Below are 18,157 nucleotides of genomic sequence, written 5' to 3' on the forward strand. Positions count from 1 at the left end.
CATTTGAACCACGCACCCCACACACACTAGATTTTTATGTATGCTTTTGTCTGCTTCTGGATTTTCTGTTCATCTGTTTTTCTATTCTTCATCTGTGTTTTGGTGCAAGTTCATACAATTCTAGTTAGTGTAGCTTATACTTGATATGACACATTCTCTATCATTATTTTCCTTTTTCAAAAAAATAAATTTTTCTTTTCAAATGTATTAAAGGAAATAGTCTGTTGGTGTACATCTGAATTTATTACCACTCCCAACTCAGCATTCTTATTTGTATATGTTGGGTAGGGGGAGGGATGATACAATATTTTTTCTTGAATTCTTATGATGCTTTCTCTGCAGCCCCTTGTGGAGTCTGTGCCTTATGAAGAAGCACTAGCCAACCGCCGGGTCCTTCTCAGCTCTACTGAAAGTCGAGAAGGCCTTGCACAGCAGGTATGACGCTTGGAGACTGATGGAAGTTGTAAAAAGCAGACATGTTAAAGCGCCTGGGGAAGGTTTTTAGGGTATAGAGTGAGAAGTATATAGGTAAATGAGTAATTCAAAAGACTACATAAACATGTAACTTGTAAAAATAATTGTTTTGTACATTCTAAAAAGAAGCGTAAGTATAATTCATTGAAAATGAATGTTGAAATTTGTCTTGATATTCTAAATAAGTCATCTTGATTCAGTTGGTATTATAGTTGGTGGTAGAGCAATAACACATTTTGATCATGATGAATTCTATGGGCACTAGATTTAAATGTCAGAAATGCTAAAACAATAAAGGGAGAAGGGGTTGGAGAGTCATCAAGTTATTTCATTTCTTAAATGAGCAGAAATGGAAAATTTCCAGTACTTAGTTTGTCAGTTGAACTGGAGAGGGGCAGGTAGGGGTGGGAAGTTGTTTTTTTCAGAAATTGTTACCAACTAACACCAATTTAGTTTTTGTCAGATACTTACTCACTTCAACATCTGGCTTTTTAGTTTTGGAAATACTCCCTTAGGAAAGAACTTCGAGCTGGGTGCCGGTGGCTCACACCTGTGATCCTAGCTACTCAGGAAGCAGAGATCAGGAGGATCGCCCAGGCAAATTGTTTGTGAGACCCTATCTTGAAAAAAAAACTATCACAAAGTAGGGCTGGTGCAGTGGCTCAAGGTGTAGGCCCTGAGTTTAAACCGCAGCACCGCCCCCCAAAAAAAGAAAACAGATAGGACTCAGTGACAGAACCCTTGTCTAGCATACATGAAATCCTGGGTTCGATTCCCACCACTGAAAAGAGAAAGCGACATCAAGAGAGCACAGAAAAATTTATCAGAGGCAATCTTTTGTTAAAGCTGACTTTATTTTCCTTGCAACCTATCACTTGTCCTTTCAACATTAATGCACTAGGATGTTGGGACTAAAAATTTAATTCCAGCCTGGCACTGGAGGCTCACACCTGTAATCCTAGCTACTCAGGAAGCAGAGATCAAGTGGTTCAAAGCCATACCTGGATAAATAGTTTGCAAGACTCTCTCGAAAATACCCAACATAAAAAATAGGTCTGATGGAGTGGCTCAAGTGGTAGAGCACCTGCCTACCAAGTGTGAAGTCCTAAGTTCAAACCCCATTACCACCAAAAAACCCCGTTAATTCACAAAGTAATTCCCGAAAAAAAAATTTCTCAAACACAGTAAAATGTAGAATACCTTAAAAATTAATTTTGAACCTCAGTCCCACCAAAAAAAGAAAAAAATTAATTTTGGATTTTCTTTGTTTCAATGTGAGGAAAATAAGACTCGAATTAAGTAAATTTTACCCAAAGTAGCTATAAATGGCAGAGCTGCTAAGCTCAGAGCTGGTGCTTTTCTGACTGTGCCACTGACCAGCTGCCAGATAGTCTGCTCAGTGCCTCCTTCCTGCCTCTAAAACGAGTGGATTATCTTCCTTTCAGGATCTTGTAAAGATGCAGTGAGCCAGTGAGAGGCAGTGTGACACCACAGAAAGAAGCCAACTTGTGAGCTAAGAAGACAGGGTCCCAAATCCTGGCTTTGAGTTTTCTAGCTTAGCAGATGGTCTAGCTGCTGGTAACCTTTGTTCTACTGTTTGAGAAATAGGAATTATAGGATTGTTAGGAGTCTTCACTGGGATAATAGGAAGAGAGTACCACAAACCTTGCCTGGTACATAGTAATTGCCCAATCAGGATTGTTGGTAACACGTTTGAATTGACTACAGGAGTGCTATTCTTTTTATGTAATTCTCAAGCTCTTATTTGCTCAGAAAATTAGTTTTTAAAAACTTTGTATTAAGCCAGGCGCTGGTGGATCATGCCTATAATTCTAACTACTTGGGTCGCTGAGATCTGGAGGACAGTGGTTCAAGACTAGCCTAGGCAAATAGTTTGTAGGATTCCATCTTCACAATGACTGGAACAAAAAAAATGGCTGGAGGTGTGGCTCAGGTGATAGAGTGACTGCTTTGCAAGCAGGAAGCCCTGAGTTGAAAACCCAGTCACACCAAAAACAAAAACCTTTTCATTAAAATATAACCTACTTCAGATAAATATTGTAAGTCACTAATGCACATCGCAATGCATTTTTACAAGGAAACACACTGATATGACTAGGAGCTAGGATTAAAAAGGGTGGTGTGTGTTCTCTATGTGAGGTATGCCTAAGAAAAAAATTACCAGGACCCCACACACCTTCCTCATGTCCCTTTCCAGTTACTATTCACCTTTCTCCCAAAGCTAATCTTATTCTGTATTCTAGCACCATAGATTGGTTTGGTTATCTGACACTGAACTTTTTATTAAGTGAAATTATGCTGTATATACTATTTCAGGTTTAACTTCTTTCATTTAGCACTATATGAATGAAAATTCATATTATTCTACAGACAGGCCCACTTTTATATTTTCTGTCTTATGAATTTTAGTCAAATGGGTAATAATAATTGCTTTTTCTTAATAATTAGTGATAGAGAATACCTCCTTTTTATGTTTATAGTCCTAGGGCCTGTTCAAGTCTTTTTTGGTTGTTGTTACTATTTTTACCTGTTTCTCTATTTGGGTATCTATCTTCATCTTACTGCTTTGTAAGAATTCTGTGAAGAATTCTGGGCATTATATAGAAAAGCATCTCCGTTGGATAAAGAATCTTTTTTTTTTTTTTTTTTTTAGTTTAGCAAAGATTTATTTTAGTAAAACAGGATAAAGGGAGTAAAACAGGATAATAGGAAAGGGAAGGAGAAAGGGAGTGAAAAAGACTCAATGGTTGTTCTTGTCTGGGATATTTATCTGGGAGATTTTGTGTTGAATTCCTATCTAGCTATCTGGTCACGTGAATAAAGAATTCTTTATATGTTCTAAGTATTGTATTTCTGTTGAATGTTTTGTAGATTCTTTTTCCATTCTTTGCTTTTCCTTTTCACTCTCTTGATGAAGTCTTTTGATGAGATTTTTTTCACTCTGGTCCTATTTCTCCATTTATGGTTGTGCCTTATGTATCCTGTTTAATCTCTGTTCTAGGGTCAGGCTTTACTCTTTTTACCTCTGTGAGGTAGCTTAAATTCTGTAAGGTATTTTTTTGGCCACTAAGTTTTGTCTGCACAGATGCAAAACTCTATGTTACTTTTCAAGGTTCAGCAGAGTTTGGAAAAGATTTCTAAATTGGAGCAAGAAAAAGAACATTGGATGTTGGAAGCACAGTTAGCCAAAATCAAGCTAGAGAAGGAAAACCAACGAATTGCAGATAAACTGAAGAGTGCAAGTAGTGGGCAGCTGGTTGGGCCAGCCCAGGAAAATGCTGTTGTGTCACACGCTACTGGCCAGGAGGAAGCTGCAGCTAAGGCTGTATCAGAGCCCATTCAGAGCACAAGTCTGGTAAGTGTCTTCATGATATCCTTGCCCCCAGTTTTCTTATTTTATTGCTATCTTATAAGGACCTAATCTGGTGTTCAGTGTTAACCATTGTCCCTTTTGGCTCCTGTAACAAAATACCACAAACTGGGTGACTTACTAACAACAGAATTTTATTTCACACAGTTCTGTCCAAAATCAGGTGCTGGCACATTTTGGTGTCTGAGGGTATGTTTCCTGGTTCATGAATGGCCATCTTTTCACTATGCTCTCACATGCAGAAGGGGAGAATGAGTTCTCTGGATCTCTTTTGTAAGAGTCCATTAGGTCATCACACAAGAGATGTACCTCCTCATACTGTCACCTTAGGGCTTAGGATTTTGACATGAATTTTGGGAGACACAACATTTATACCATAACAGCCATCTAAATTACACGTCATTTTATAACAGGAATGATCCATGTACTCTAAAAAACAGCAAGATGTCTTCTTCAAAAAGTGACCCCTTTAAGTTCCCTGGGATTTTATGAGACATCACATGGGATGATTCTGCTTTTCCATAATAACCCCTATAATATGGGGTTATGTTTCTAACAAGGACCAAATACCTGACTTTTTAGGAAGTGACCACTGAGCCATTTTTAACCAATTGTGTAATATGTCCTAGAAAGTACAGAGCCCTATAATATAATACAATATAAAAACCCATCATCTAATTCTTTTTCAAGGAATTACATTGGCAAATTATCTTATAACTTTATTTTTCCTGCCTGACTTTTAACTGCAGTGATTTTTAAAAAAGGTAAAGCAACATCTCTATTGGCATTATAGAATTCAACATTACTTTTTATAAAGTTTTCTAATTATAATATTCTGCCTGTAGTTAAAAAAAAAAAAGGATAAATCAGAAGGGGAAAAATATACCATCAAAGTCAAAAGAGTCCCTTCAGGTATACTTTTCCAATCATTATTTCTAACTCTATAGCATTTCAAAGGTTAAATGTTTATTCATTAAAACACCTAGTATTGTGATTTGAACTGTAACTTGTTATAAAAAAAAAAGATAGCAATAATCTCAAGAAAGAGAAAAGCACATAGCAATACAAATATCCATATTTTACTGGAATTAAAAAGCATTACCTAAATTAATAGAATTTTAATATACCTATGTATATAAAATATGTATATTGTTGATAAATAAAAAGTACAGATGAGTAAAAGAAGAAAAAAATGACATCCTGAATAACTGATCCACCACTGTTAACATTTTTTTCTACAGAATTTCATATATCGTTGATACTGTACTATACAAAATTTCAAATCTTTTAGCATAATGTTAATACAAGTACTGTGTTGTTAAAAATGCTGTATAAACATAGTCACTCCATATCTAATATGTCTTATTTTTATGTGTGCCTGGACATTGGTTGTAATTTTTATTATCTTAAGTAACATCTCATTTTGATGCATAAGGCTTTTGTGTTTTAATGATTTTGATTTCCTTGGGATGTATTTTTAGGGTTAGAATTAATGGATCCAAAAGCATGAATGTTTTCTAGTTCCTTTATCTTTATTGCCAAATTATGTTTTACAAGGACTGCATCACTTTATGCTATTGTCAGAAATGTATGAGGAAATGTTGAAAACACATATGGTAAAAAGTGTCCTTCCAGTTATATAATGCCATTCATTTGAGTGACTTTGTCCCATACCATATTTTAAAACAGTAACAGAGGAGTAGGAGGGTGAGGGCGGGGAAGTGGAATAGATTTTTATGTCTGCAGTTTATTTCATCAAATGCACTCACACTTGAATACTGTAAAATTAAATTATTAGTGTGGTATTATAAACAATTTTTAACTCAGAGAGAGTAATTGCTATTCCTGCTTCATTGAGTAGAAAATTATGGCTCTTCTATTAAAAAAAAAAAGCCTAATGAAAGACTCCTTAATAGATAGGAAGGCATAACATTCATTACTGCAGCTCAGTCTTCAGAATGAGTCTTTTCAGGTATCTTAATTCACAAGAGCAAGAATTTTTTAACTAGCTGCATTATAATATGCTTAAAATTATGTATTTTCTCATTAATTTAAATCTTAAAATGTAAGAATATCACATTAAAAGCATTTCTTTTGAGCTTTCAATTAGTATTTATTATCTGTGTTTTCTGTTCAGAACATTTAATTATTTGGTCACCATATAATCTACCTTTCCTTGGCTACTGCTTTAGAATTAGGAATGAAAGTGATAAGAGGGGTTTGAAAGCCAACTGTCCTCTTGCTCTTCCTAGATCATTTGTTGGGTTTCAGTGAAAATGGCTAATCAGCATTTTGACAGAGGTTTGGTAATGATCTGATCAGAAATAGTGAGTGCAGTTACTTATTTCCAGGTGCGGCATCTTGTAGAGCAGTCCCAGTGTGCTGTGAACTATGTGAACTGAGAGGAGAAAACAGTACAAGAGTTTAACCTCTTGTGTTGGAAATGTAAACATTCTGCTAAAATTTATTTCTCCTTCTGTTCTAGATTGGGATTTTAACCAGGACATCTGACAGCAAGGTAATGTGCCCTTGGCATCATGAAGTTGTTTAGTAAATATCTGGTACATGTTTATTGGCAAAGTCCTGTGGAAGCCATCTTTGTCCAGTTCTTTTTTTTTCTGACAATCTTAGCAATTGGGGAGCAAGTGTTCTACGCCCCCATCAATGGATTCATGTTGCTTTTCTCTTTTGTTCTATTTTAACTGTCACCAACAAATTATAGCCTGCTTTTGTAATTGCTTTGTCGAGTGGCTTGCTTTGCCAGTTAATGAGATGTGTCCCCTGCTCGGCCATTCACACACTGGCATGTTTGAGGTGAAGGGCCTCATTTTGTCCTCCCAGTGAGCAGCGGGGAAGGCAGGGCTTCTCAGGGACTCTATGAGCAGTGTACTTGCAGCGAGTTAACCCAGGTCAGATTTGGCTTTTCAGCTTGGTTTACATATTTGAGCTTTGAAATATTCTAAATATTTATAAATAATCATTAAATGAAAACTGAAGTCATTCACCTTACCACTCAGTGTGGCAAACTGATACAAATAGTTCAAATAGATTGGTAAATTCTTTGATTTCCTTATTTATCTTATAGTTAATCTTGAACTTCAAAGTACACTCAATAGTGTGTCATTGCTAGAGTAACTAGGACAAATATCAGTCTGGAACAAAGGCCAAAAATACAGAAATAGTTTATTGGTATGATTAAGAACATTAGAGTTGCCAGGTACGGTGGCTTACACTTATAATTCTAGCTATTTGGGAGGCTGAGATCAGGAGGATTGTGGTTCGAGGCCAGCCCACAAATAGCTCATGAGATCCCATCTCCAAAATAACCAGAGCAAAACAGACTGGAGATGTGGCTCAAGTGAGAGAACCCCTGCTTTGCAATGCAAGCATGAAGCCTTGAGTTAAAACCTCATTCTGCCAAAAAAAATAAGATAAAATAAAAACATGAGTTGTCTTAAGATAATTTAGGGGGAAAAATAACGTTCAAAATGTAGGAAAGTTGGGGGCATGGCCCAAGTGGTAGACAGCCTGCTGAGCAAACCCTTGAGTTCAAACCCAGTATAGCCAAAACAAAAAACAAGAAAAAAGTATCTGACCCATTGGTCTGGCAGCATGGCTCAAGTGATAAAGTACCTGCCTAGCATGTGTAAGGTCCTGAGTTCAACTGCCCAATACCACCAGGGGAAAAAAAAACTGTGAAAATGTGTAAAGTGTTGTCTTTTTTTCTAGAATTGCTTCATCTCACTGGCATTTGTTTATTTATATGTGCTCTATGTAGGTTCCAGATGTGGAATCTCGTGAAGACTTAATTAAAAATCACTACATGGCAAGGGTAGTGGAGCTTACATCTCAGCTGCAGCTGGCTGACAGTAAGTCAGTGCATTTTTATTCTGAGGTGAGTGGAGAGTGGTTTTTCTGACCCCTTCAGGAATCAGATTGCTGTCCTGCTGTTTGCTAGAAGAGAAAGGTCTGTGTCTGTGCATTTTATGTCTACTCACGTCTGTGAATTGGTTGTGGTTTATAGTGATTAGTGTGTATACCACCCCAAAATCTCCATTTCAGTAAACACAGGACTGGTTTTTCATTTCCAAGTTGCTGCAAGATGGCTTGGGAGGTTTAGACGTAGCCTTTCCTGTGGTCAAAAAGTACACATCTTGGAGCATTATTATTAGAGATTACTTGTTTTAGTTAGAATTAGAGGCAAGTAAACTTTCACAGATGAAGGAATTTTCATACAAACAAGGTGGATGATCTTTTTAAATACGCTCCAATTTCTAAATGACAGGTTTATAGAAATGAATTCCTGTAGATGAGAAAAATGGAAAGAGTAACTAACCTTTTCCAACTTTTAAAAGAAATAAAATCTTACTTTTTGTTTTCTTCTCTTACCAAATAATTTATATTCTTCAGAGGATTAGAAAACATTATGTAATATAATCAATGAAATTATATACCATTTACAGAATAGAAGGAGTAAATGAAGGATGAGAATTTTGATGCTTAAAATTGTTGAAGAAATTGAAAAAGAAAAGATAACATCCTTTATTGGGCCCTGACTTTATCTGTGATTTTCTCCTGCGCTGCACAGATGGAGCAGGAAGGCAGTCGCTAGATGTGGAGAGGGACTTTCTGTCTTTTTCCGCTTAAATGATGTGCTTAGCTCAGTGTGGTTTGCAAGCATCCACTGCATACATGTTTAACAGGTTGGTCAGTAGTGATAACCTGTTGCCATGCAAAAGGTGGGGAGGACAGCGCCTAGGCTGACTTGGCAGTAGAATGGCTGTAATGCTTACCTGAGCCATGCAGTTGTAGCACATGAGCGCATCTCCATTGTTTGGTTCCCTAATTGCTTTCTGGGTTGGGGTTGCAGACTTGAAAGTCATCTTCATGAGGCCCCATGCCTTGCATACCTCTCTCCCTCTTGGTCAGATCCAGTGATGAACACAGAATAGATGCTTAGTTCATAAGAGGTGGTTGATTTGCTTGGCTTAAGTGTCCTAAAATTTTGTTGAGAAATGGAATGAATAATGGGAATTTTATTATTTATTTTATTATTTATTTTTTTATTCTCAAGAGATTGGGCTATTTTAGTAAATGTCTTCAGTACAGCTGTGATATACAGCCGTGTTACAGCAGTGGCCACTGTTGTCGTTTTTTTAGACTGTCCTAGTTTTTCTTCATCTATAAACAGGAAATGGTGGCCCCTTGTATGATTTTACTGGAATGGGTAGTCTAAGTGCCTGATGTCTACACAGCATTCAAGTGTGTCTCATCAGATCCACCTCGTCAGTCAGAAAGTTTAGTGGTTTGTTTAATTACACACCCTTTTTGCACAAGAGTGTGACATAGAATTTTTCCTTAGCCGGGGGCCGGTGCCTCATGCCTGTAATTCTAGCTACTCAGGAGGCAGAGATCAGGAGGATCGTGGTTCAAAGCCAGCCTGGGAAAATAGTTTGTGAGACCCTATCTCAAAAAAAAAAAAAAAACCTTCACAAAAAAGGGTTGATGGAGTGGCTGGTGTTCAAACCCCAGTACCTTAAAAAAAAAAAAAAAGAATTTTTCCTTTTTCTTTTTCATCTACTCTGTCTTTGGATGGTCTAGGTTTGGTAGAACTTCCAGAGAAAACCTCAGTGCTCTTATAGTCTTGCATTCATGTTTTCTCCATGTAGATGGAGCATAATCTATTGGGTGGGATTCTAAAGCTATTATTTCTCCTGTAATTGTGGTCTCTCCTGAAGGACTTAAAACACAAGAAAAGTATCTTAGAATCCATGGTCAGAAAGCATTGATCACTTTTGAAATAACCATTTTCCTTTCATTTATTGTAAGTATAAATGAATCCTGGGTAAAAGTTCTTATGGTTTTCTTGTAACCACTGCTCATTAGCCTAGAGCTAGGGAAAAAAAACACTGATGAGCTTGGGTTGCTAGACTTAAACTACCTGACTAAAATGATGAGGGTGGGACCACATCCTTCTGTGTAGTCCATCTTCTTCCATGTCCTCTCTCTTTTCTTCTATGTAGTGTTCAACAGATATTTGTGGAATCAGTGAATGAATGGCTTTTGGCTTTAGAGATTATTCTAGTAACCTTCCCTGAAGCAAAATCAATTTTGGAAAATGCTGTCTGTAGAAATGGGATGTTTTCTGATTTTACAGTGCAGAGCACTCTCTAAAAGACTAGCCTTGGCTGAGAAGTCTAAAGAGGCATTGGCAGAGGAGATGAAACTGGCCAGTCAGAACATTAGCAGACTTCAGGTAAGTGCCTACGTGTTACCTATGCAGGTTTTGTATCTTTTTATTGGAAGTTCTTGGGAAGCAAAGTCAACTTTTCCTTTCGGGAGTAGTGGCATTTGACCTCTACATGTTGTTTTGGTCACTCTCCCTCCCTCCCCCTTTCCCTCCCTCCCTCCCTCCCTCCCTCTCTCTCTCTCTCCCTCCTCCCTCTCTTTTCTCCCTTCCCTCCCTTCCTTCCCTTTCTTCTTTCTTTCCTTTCTTTCTGGTACTGGGGTTTGAACTTAGGGCCTACACCTTGAACCACTCCACCAGCCCTTTTTTGTGAAAGGGTTTTTTTTGAGATAGGCTCTTGTGAACTATATGCTTGGGCTGTCCCTCTGATTTTTGCCTCCTGAGTAGCTAGGATTACAGGAATGAGCCACCATGTCTGGCATCTTTCTTTCTTTTCTTTTTCTTTTTTTTTTTTCCAGCTGTAACTCCAGACAAGATCCAGAGAGGAGTTTTACAGTCTCTTTTCTGGGTTTTATGGAGATTTCCTTTATACTTCTGGGCTAACCACTTTATTTCTAACTCATTTTAAAGTGACATCTTACCTGTGTCAGACAAAAGTGGTTGTCTTGTTTGTTTCCCTGACTTGACCATAATTTAAAATTTTTCTATAGTTAGTGTTTGCTTAATTATGCTAATGTCCCTATAATCATTCCTTTTCCCCTCTTCCTATAAATTCTCACCATAGTGGGATGTAGGCTTGTTCTGCACTCATTATTCTGTTCTTTCTCTTTCCTGTTTCAGTAAACTGAAAGGTGAGGCTGCAAAATATTCCTCCTTCCCCACTGCCCTTTTTTAAATAAGCCTTATTTTTCAGGAAGTCCCTGTTAATGTAAACATGATAAAGGCACAGGAAAAACCATGAGCACAGAACTGCCCAGCTCCTCCTTGTTTTAGATTAATTCCTCAGATTAGCTAGGAGCACAGGATTCAATCTGAGGTGTTGAAAAGAGCATGAGAGGTGGGAGGAGAGAAGGGTGCTCCTTCCATGCAGGTTGCTGCCCTGAGGGCTATGAACCACTGAGGTATGGAATGGTACAGATGTGCAGAGGCCTTATATAAGGCTTGGGAAAACCTGGGGACATTTGGGAAAGCCACTTAGCCCTCTAGCTTTTCTGGCATAGAAAGGAAGCCTTATGTTTTTGCAAAGAAATTATGAATGTATTTTGAACACTGAAACTTTTTTCCTATTTCTTTTAACTTTGTTCTCCTGATAGCCCTAGTTAATTGGCCAACTAGGTCATCTTGATAGGTTGCTTTTCCAAATTGTTTTAATAAAGTAAAACACTTTAGTGGTATGACTACTGGGGCTTTGGTTTTCATTTTTTTCTCTTTTCCTTTGTTCTTTAGGATGAACTGACAACCACAAAGAGGAGTTATGAGGATCAGTTAAGTATGATGAGTGATCACCTATGCAGCATGAATGAGACGCTGTCTAAACAGAGAGAAGAGATTGACACACTGAAGATGTCCAGTAAGGTAGGTGAAAGGTGAGGTGAGCTAGTCCCCCTGCAGTGTAATACTTAATGTTTAATATAGTTAATATATGATATTGCATTGTTATGCATTATGAAAACTAAAGGTTATGAGATGTAAAATGTTTATGAATCATTTTCCTTAATATCATTTTCCCCATCTAAAAGTACAATTACATCTGGGGGAATGGCTCAAGTGTTAGAGAACTTGCCTAGGGAGCATGCGGTCCTGTGTTCAAACCTCAGAGCAACAAAAAAAAGTAAAATTATGTTTCTTTGTCCAAATTATAAGCTGAGGCTTTAATACTGTGTCTGCTGCTTTTTGGCAGTTTTGGCATTTCTGCTATTGTTATATAAGATTAAGGAGAACTCACAGAGGGTTTTAAGAGGGGTATTGCTTTTTGTTTATACAAGAGTCTAAATGGTATAAGAGTGACCATTAACAAATTTATTCTTATAAATATTCATATCACCTAGGAAGGTCTTACCCTTTTAACTCCAGAGATGTCCTTTCATTTTCTTTGTTATAGAGCCTCTGCTGTGCAGGCCAGGGGCAGTAGATACTGGCTAATAAGTTTACCTTGGAGTGCATAGCCTCATACCATGTCTCTGTTATTGGATCATAATGCATGTGTTCTTTTGCCATGAGGGTGAGTTTCAAGGGACCAGTTCTGTGTCATTTCAGATGCTTAGCACATTTTGGTAACTCCGACAGTATTTTACCCCCAGCAGCTGAAATTTACTGTATCTAGCTATCAATTCAGCAGGCATTTACTGAGTTCCTGCTATATGCACTGGAGAGGAAGTAGACATGCATAAACTGTAGCTTTGTTTTATTATTGACTAGTGGAGTATAGGACAGCATTTTGCTCAGTTGGAGTCTCCTTGGAAGATACACCATGTTAATGCATTTGGAGACAGCAATATGTAATTTTGCTTTTCAGTGTAGTTTCATGATATTTATTGGCCTCTTGCTACTTTGTAGGGTGTTTCTGATGCTCATCTGGGCCATGTCTGAGATGATTGTAACCAGCCAATGTGGTTTGGATTATGGTTCTCCAAAGAGTTTCCTGTGCTTCAGGAAACTTGAGCGTGGAGGCAGGGTGTAGAGGCTGGTCCTCTATCCTCCCTTTAACCTGTTGGCCTCTTGATAGTCCAATATGGCAAAGTCTAACCATTGTCATATTCCTAGTAGTGGTGGAAAGCACACTTGTTTAAAAAGGTCATGTTTTAGGTTTTCTCATGGTTTGTTTATTTTAGCAGTAGTATGAAAAAGTGAGTTTTAGCACCTAATACTTGTAAAGAAGTAACAGTGATTTTAGGGAAACTCTTCCAGAGCTGCAGTGTATTTGGTTCTGAGTTGAGAAGGGTAAATGTTAAGTATCCCAAAACTCATTGTAATTGGACTGCAGCTAGTTCAGAAAGTTAGGGAATTTTCAACTTTTCTCAAAGTCTTTTAATATATTCATTAAAATACCTACATTAATAAAATCCTGAGTGAGAGACCACTCTTAAGTTCAGAGTTTATATTGTTAACAATTCTTTGATCATTCTGCAATGCCTGTATTTTGCTGTTTCCCTGTTTATTAGTCATTTATATTGCCTTGACATCATCTTGTGGCTGAGTTGACATTATCTCCACTGGATACCAAGTAAACATCCTCGACCATTTGTTTGCTATTGTCTTGCTCTTAGCATTTGTGTTCTGTAAGCATTACCTACTTATAAGAAGAAAATGTGTGTACCTAATTGTTTAAGAATTCAATTAGAATGTATTCTTTAGAAGCAGACCTCTCCAAAAAGAAGAGAAGGTATGCAAAACTAGAAAGTCCAAACCTCCATATTTAAGGGAATTAAGTTAAGGCATCTTCCCTACAGCTTGTTCCCACCCATTATCTAGGGTTACTTTTGACAGACAATAGTGCCATTTAGGTGTTAGTTGGCACATATTCAAAATTATAAGATGGGCATGTGGCACACCCTTGTAATCCCATCACTAGGGAGTTGGAAGCAGAAGGATTTCGAGTTTGAGGCCAGCCTAGACTACAGAGACCCTATCTCAAAAAAACAAATAAAAAGAACATAAAATAATTGCATATTAAGACCTGTACAGGATATTTATTTAAACAATAAGAAAACATATCTAGGGCAACATTTTTATTTGGTTTCATAAACTCTCATCTTTGCAACAACAGGAATGTTTGAGGTTTTGATAAATCCCAGATGGTAGCTTGTTTTTCTTTCTTTATCACCTGCCCTTGGCCCACAGAGGGATAGGGCCCTCAGAAGCAGGGAGCAGGGAGAGTTAAAAGCAACAAACTGTTTTGTGATCACTGAAAAAATTTAACAGTGCAAGGAAGCCAAAGTGTTCCACAGTGAAATATAGTCTTCAGACAGCTTGGTTTATAAACTATGTAAACTATTTTTCTGGAAATTTGTGTTCTTATTGTGAATATTTTTCTTTGCACAGGGAAATTCTAAAAAGAACAAGAGTCGATAGTTTACAAATAGCTGCTTGGTGACTGTCCCTTCCAGAACTACCACTGCTGCACAGAGCTGCCGGGCCGAGACTCCACGTCCAGTGCTGGCAGCCTTCAGAAGCTGAAGTGTTGCTGGACCCAGGAAACTAGTCAGTGTTGTCAATGGCTTTGAGACACTTCAGATATATTTGTAACCAGTAAGGCAAATTCAGAATTTGATGTTGACAGTAAATGGAAAACAATGCACAAACTGTGGATATTGTAGGGTTCCTTATGCTGTTTTTACTGTGCACTTTTTAAAATTAGGTTTTAATCTCAGTATGTAAGAACAACACATATTTTGTATATTTTCAAACTATATGGTAATCGATTTGGTATCTATAGAATAGATATATGTTTATGGATAAAATGCATAAATTGTCAAACTGTCATTACTTCTTATGATAATTAAAAGCAGTCTATAGATTCTTTTTTAAAGATTTATTCATATTCTCTCTCTTTTTCCCCCTTCCTTTTTCCCTTCTCTCCCTTTCACTCTAGCTCTTCCTCTCCCTGTCACATAGCCTCTCTTCCTTTCTCTCTCTTCCTCCTTTTTTCCCTTTTGCTCTCTGTCTTGCTCTAACTCTCATTCTCCCTGTCACCCCTTTCCTCCTTCCCTCTTTCTCCCTCTCTCTCTGGGAGTGAGACTTGCAGACATTAGATCCTGTGGGTTTATTATCATTGTCTTCAGATCCTCAGTACCCCGTCTCTGTGCTACAATAATAGCTAAATGAAATTTATGTCAATAAATTCGTACTTATATCAAACTTTCAGTCTCTATGAAAAATCTGATAAGGGGAACTAAAACCTATTAAAGAAGGCTTTATAAAATTTATCAAGTTCCCAATTACATATAATCTTTCTAATTTCCCAAATTAGAATAATTGCAGTTAGTCTTTATGAGACTTTTGAGTTTTGCCTTCAGAGCTGCTTAATACTTTAGGCAAGGAACATAAACCCTTTCAAGCTCCTTCATTATCTGAGAAACGTGTCATTTCAGAGCAATCCTCAGGTATCTCTCCCAGAACCTGGACTCCTTTCTCAGTTGTTTGCACAGGCCCATTTCACTATCTCCTATGTCCAAATTCCAGATTAGCTGAGGAGTTCCCAAAAGCCCTTCCTCCCCACCTCCCTGCCTGTAGTTCCAGCTCCCTTAAGGCTCTGTCTAGACAGTTGCTAGTCACCCTCCACAATGCTTTTTCATTTGAGAGTCCATCATCAGCTCCCTCTGTGCTCAGCAGAAAGGCTGACTGGCCTCTGCTCTTAGTTCTCAGCAACCTGCTGTAGAGAGGGACTCTGGTTGTTACACCTGTCCTCATGACCCTGACATTCTTCCCTGCCCTTTGAGTTATCCCCTTGACCGTTCTCTTTTCTGTGTCCTGCTCATTCATTTCCAGTTCTCTCTCAACTGAGCTGCACCAGCAGTTCCCCTGCAACTAAACTTTTCTCACCACCCCTGTGCCTAGGTCCCCAAACAATGAGGGAAACAGAATCATGCTGAGCAGCCCCATCATAAGCTCAGGTCCTCAGCTCTCCCAGGCTTACATTATTTGTGACAGTCCTTTGGCATATCTAATTCCTTTCTATTCCCAGTGTCAATAATGGATACGCCATGCCTCATTCCTGGGTTCTGCACCATCCACACATAGCATGTCAGCAGTGAGTATATCTCTGCTGCCACTTGTTCATCATTTACCCATCCTGACTGCTGCCTCCTGCCTCAGAGGCAGAGGGAGGGGCTCCTGCTCCCATGAAGCTAGCCTGTTTCCCCTGCTGTTAGGGTTACTCTTTGTCTACGGCTTGGCTTTTCACACTTACATCTTTAATTTCTCATTCTGCTGTCTCTTCCTCCAGTTTCACAACAAATTGAACTTACCCCATTCTTTTTTTTTTTTGGTGATAGTACTGGGGTTTGAACTCAGGGTCTCACACTTGCTAGGCAGGCCTCTACCACTTGAGCCATGTCTCCAGTCCTTATCCCACCTTTAAAAAGTTTAGAGTGTAGAATTAGAAGCCAAACTCCCTGGATTTGAATCTCTTTCCTTACAAATGAGTTACTTAGCATTCCTGTGCCTCAACTTCATATTTGTAAAATGGGGCTATTAATAATATCCACCTCCTGGGAATTTTATGAAGATTAAATGAGTTATATTATAGCTTCCCATGAAGAATACATGGTAGATGGAAAGGATATTTATTGCTAATAAATGTTTCTAGTAACATTATTGACACTGACAGTTGTTATTTCTCTTTCTACTCCCTTTGTCTATGTTCTTTCCTTTCATTACTTGTGGAAGAGCAGTCTGTTTGATATCTTTCTATCATCACCATGACCCATTTGCTCCTTAACTGGCCTGCCCAGCTCCTTTGCCCACCATCATACCAGAGCTGGTCTCATGAGCATTGCAAGTGTCTGCCTAATTGTCAAGACCAGTGGCTTCTTTTCATCTGTGCTCTTGCCTAAGGTCTCTGTGATGTGGAACATTGTTACCCACATTCCTCTTTTTGAGATCTGCTCTTGGTCTTTCTAACGCTTCCTTCTCTTACATTCTTGTTTTCCCTTCTTGTGAAAATTCCTTCTCAGTCTCTTTTCTGGCTCCCCTTCATTTGTCTTTCCTTTAAATGTTAGTCTTCTCCAGGGTTCTATACAAACTTCTCTCAGTCATTCTGCACTGATAGATGTCAAAGCTCATCTTTCTAGCTTTGACCTCTTTTGAGCTGCATCCTGAGCTCTGTTGCCTTAAGAACCTTCTATCAGATGTCCCATGGGCAGCTCACAATTAAGTGTGAAATTCACTCACATTTTCCCCATTTTCTCTAGCCTTTTTGCCATCCCCCAGACCTGTTTGTTACTTTATATTTATTCAGATATTTATTGAGTACTTATTATATACTAGACACTATCCCAAATGCTGGATAAAAAAAATAGACAAAAATCCCTGCCCTCACTGGGTTTAGTGTGGGGAAAAAAACAAAGATAAAATATGTAATGTGTTACAAGGTTTTAAGTGCTAAGGAGAAAAAAATAAAGCCAGGGAGGGGAATAAGGACTTGATGGGCCATTGCTTTTTCAGATACCGAGACCAGAAAAAGACCAACAGAGATGTGACAAGTGAGTAAAGATGTGAAGAAGATGAGACATCACTCATGGACATCTGTCCCTGGAGTCTGAAACAGCCAGGGGGTTGGTGCACTTGGAGTGGAGTGAGCTAGGCGAGTACTGGCAAGTGAAATCAGATAGGGGACAGATAACTGTAACCCAAGGGTCTTGGTAGGCTTTGGCCTTGACTGTTTTGAGTGTTAATGATATGCATGTGGAGGGTTAGTGACAGAGGAGTGGTATTACCTGACTTATGTTTTAGTAGAATTATTAAAATTCTATGAACAGTTCTCTGTTGGGAGTAGATTATAGGGAAGCAGGGTGAAAAGAAGCAGTTAGTGGGCTACTGTACTAACCAGGAAGCTATTCAGAGATGACATGGTGGCAGTGGAAGTTGTGTGAAGTGTAGTTTTGGATTTATTTTGAAGATTAAATTGATGGGATCTTTGCTGAAATATTTACCTACAATTACAACTCCTTCCTGCTATACTTCTATCACTTGTCTCTTTATTCTACTCCTTACTTATCAAATATATGACATATTTGTTTATTTATCTACATGTGAAGATACGTCTCCATGATGACAGGTGCTTTTGTCTGGCTTATTTACTGCTGCACTCCCTGGTCCCAGAACACTGCCTGGCAATTAGTGAGTGAATGTTTGTTGAGGGAATGTTGATTGTGGGTTGTGAGAGAAAAAGAGAAGTCCAAGATAAATCTAAGGACTTCAGCCTGAATGAGCTTGACTGAGAAAGAGGACTGAGGGAGAAGCAACCAGCTTCTTGTAACTTAAGCAGGAGAACTTGGAATCTCCTTACCTCGAACATCTTATTGGTTATCTTGACTTATTGAACATTCCTGCCTTTGCAGTCTCTCTCACTTTGAAACTCTTTTCTCAATACCTTAAATTGATTG

General features: G+C 38.2%; 1 protein-coding gene and 1 non-coding gene across 4 annotated transcripts in view; one reads left to right on the top strand and one right to left on the bottom strand.

Moving 5' to 3' along the window:
* Ppp1r21 (protein phosphatase 1 regulatory subunit 21) overlaps positions 1-14,909 on the top strand; it is a 59,262-nt gene extending 44,353 nt beyond the window's left edge. For 2 of the 3 annotated variants that reach the window (XM_074049644.1, XM_074049645.1), the window contains exons 16-22: positions 343-435; positions 3,608-3,850; positions 6,351-6,383; positions 7,644-7,760; positions 10,023-10,121; positions 11,499-11,638; positions 14,094-14,909. In XM_074049644.1, the coding sequence (XP_073905745.1) occupies positions 343-435; positions 3,608-3,850; positions 6,351-6,383; positions 7,644-7,760; positions 10,023-10,121; positions 11,499-11,638; positions 14,094-14,145 (777 nt within the window). In that variant the 3' untranslated portion in view covers positions 14,146-14,909. The remainder of the gene's footprint in view (positions 1-342; positions 436-3,607; positions 3,851-6,350; positions 6,384-7,643; positions 7,761-10,022; positions 10,122-11,498; positions 11,639-14,093) is intronic. The other variant, XM_020176924.2, reaches the window with a different exon arrangement.
* On the bottom strand, positions 10,569-10,688 carry LOC141415327 (small nucleolar RNA SNORA26). Its single transcript, XR_012440300.1, has one exon. It is a non-coding gene; the product is annotated as a small nucleolar RNA SNORA26 (small nucleolar RNA).
* Positions 14,910-18,157: the final 3,248 nt, after the last annotated feature.

Source organism: Castor canadensis, chromosome 12 (assembly GCF_047511655.1).
Source record: "Castor canadensis chromosome 12, mCasCan1.hap1v2, whole genome shotgun sequence".
Taxonomy (NCBI): Eukaryota; Metazoa; Chordata; class Mammalia; order Rodentia; family Castoridae; genus Castor; species Castor canadensis.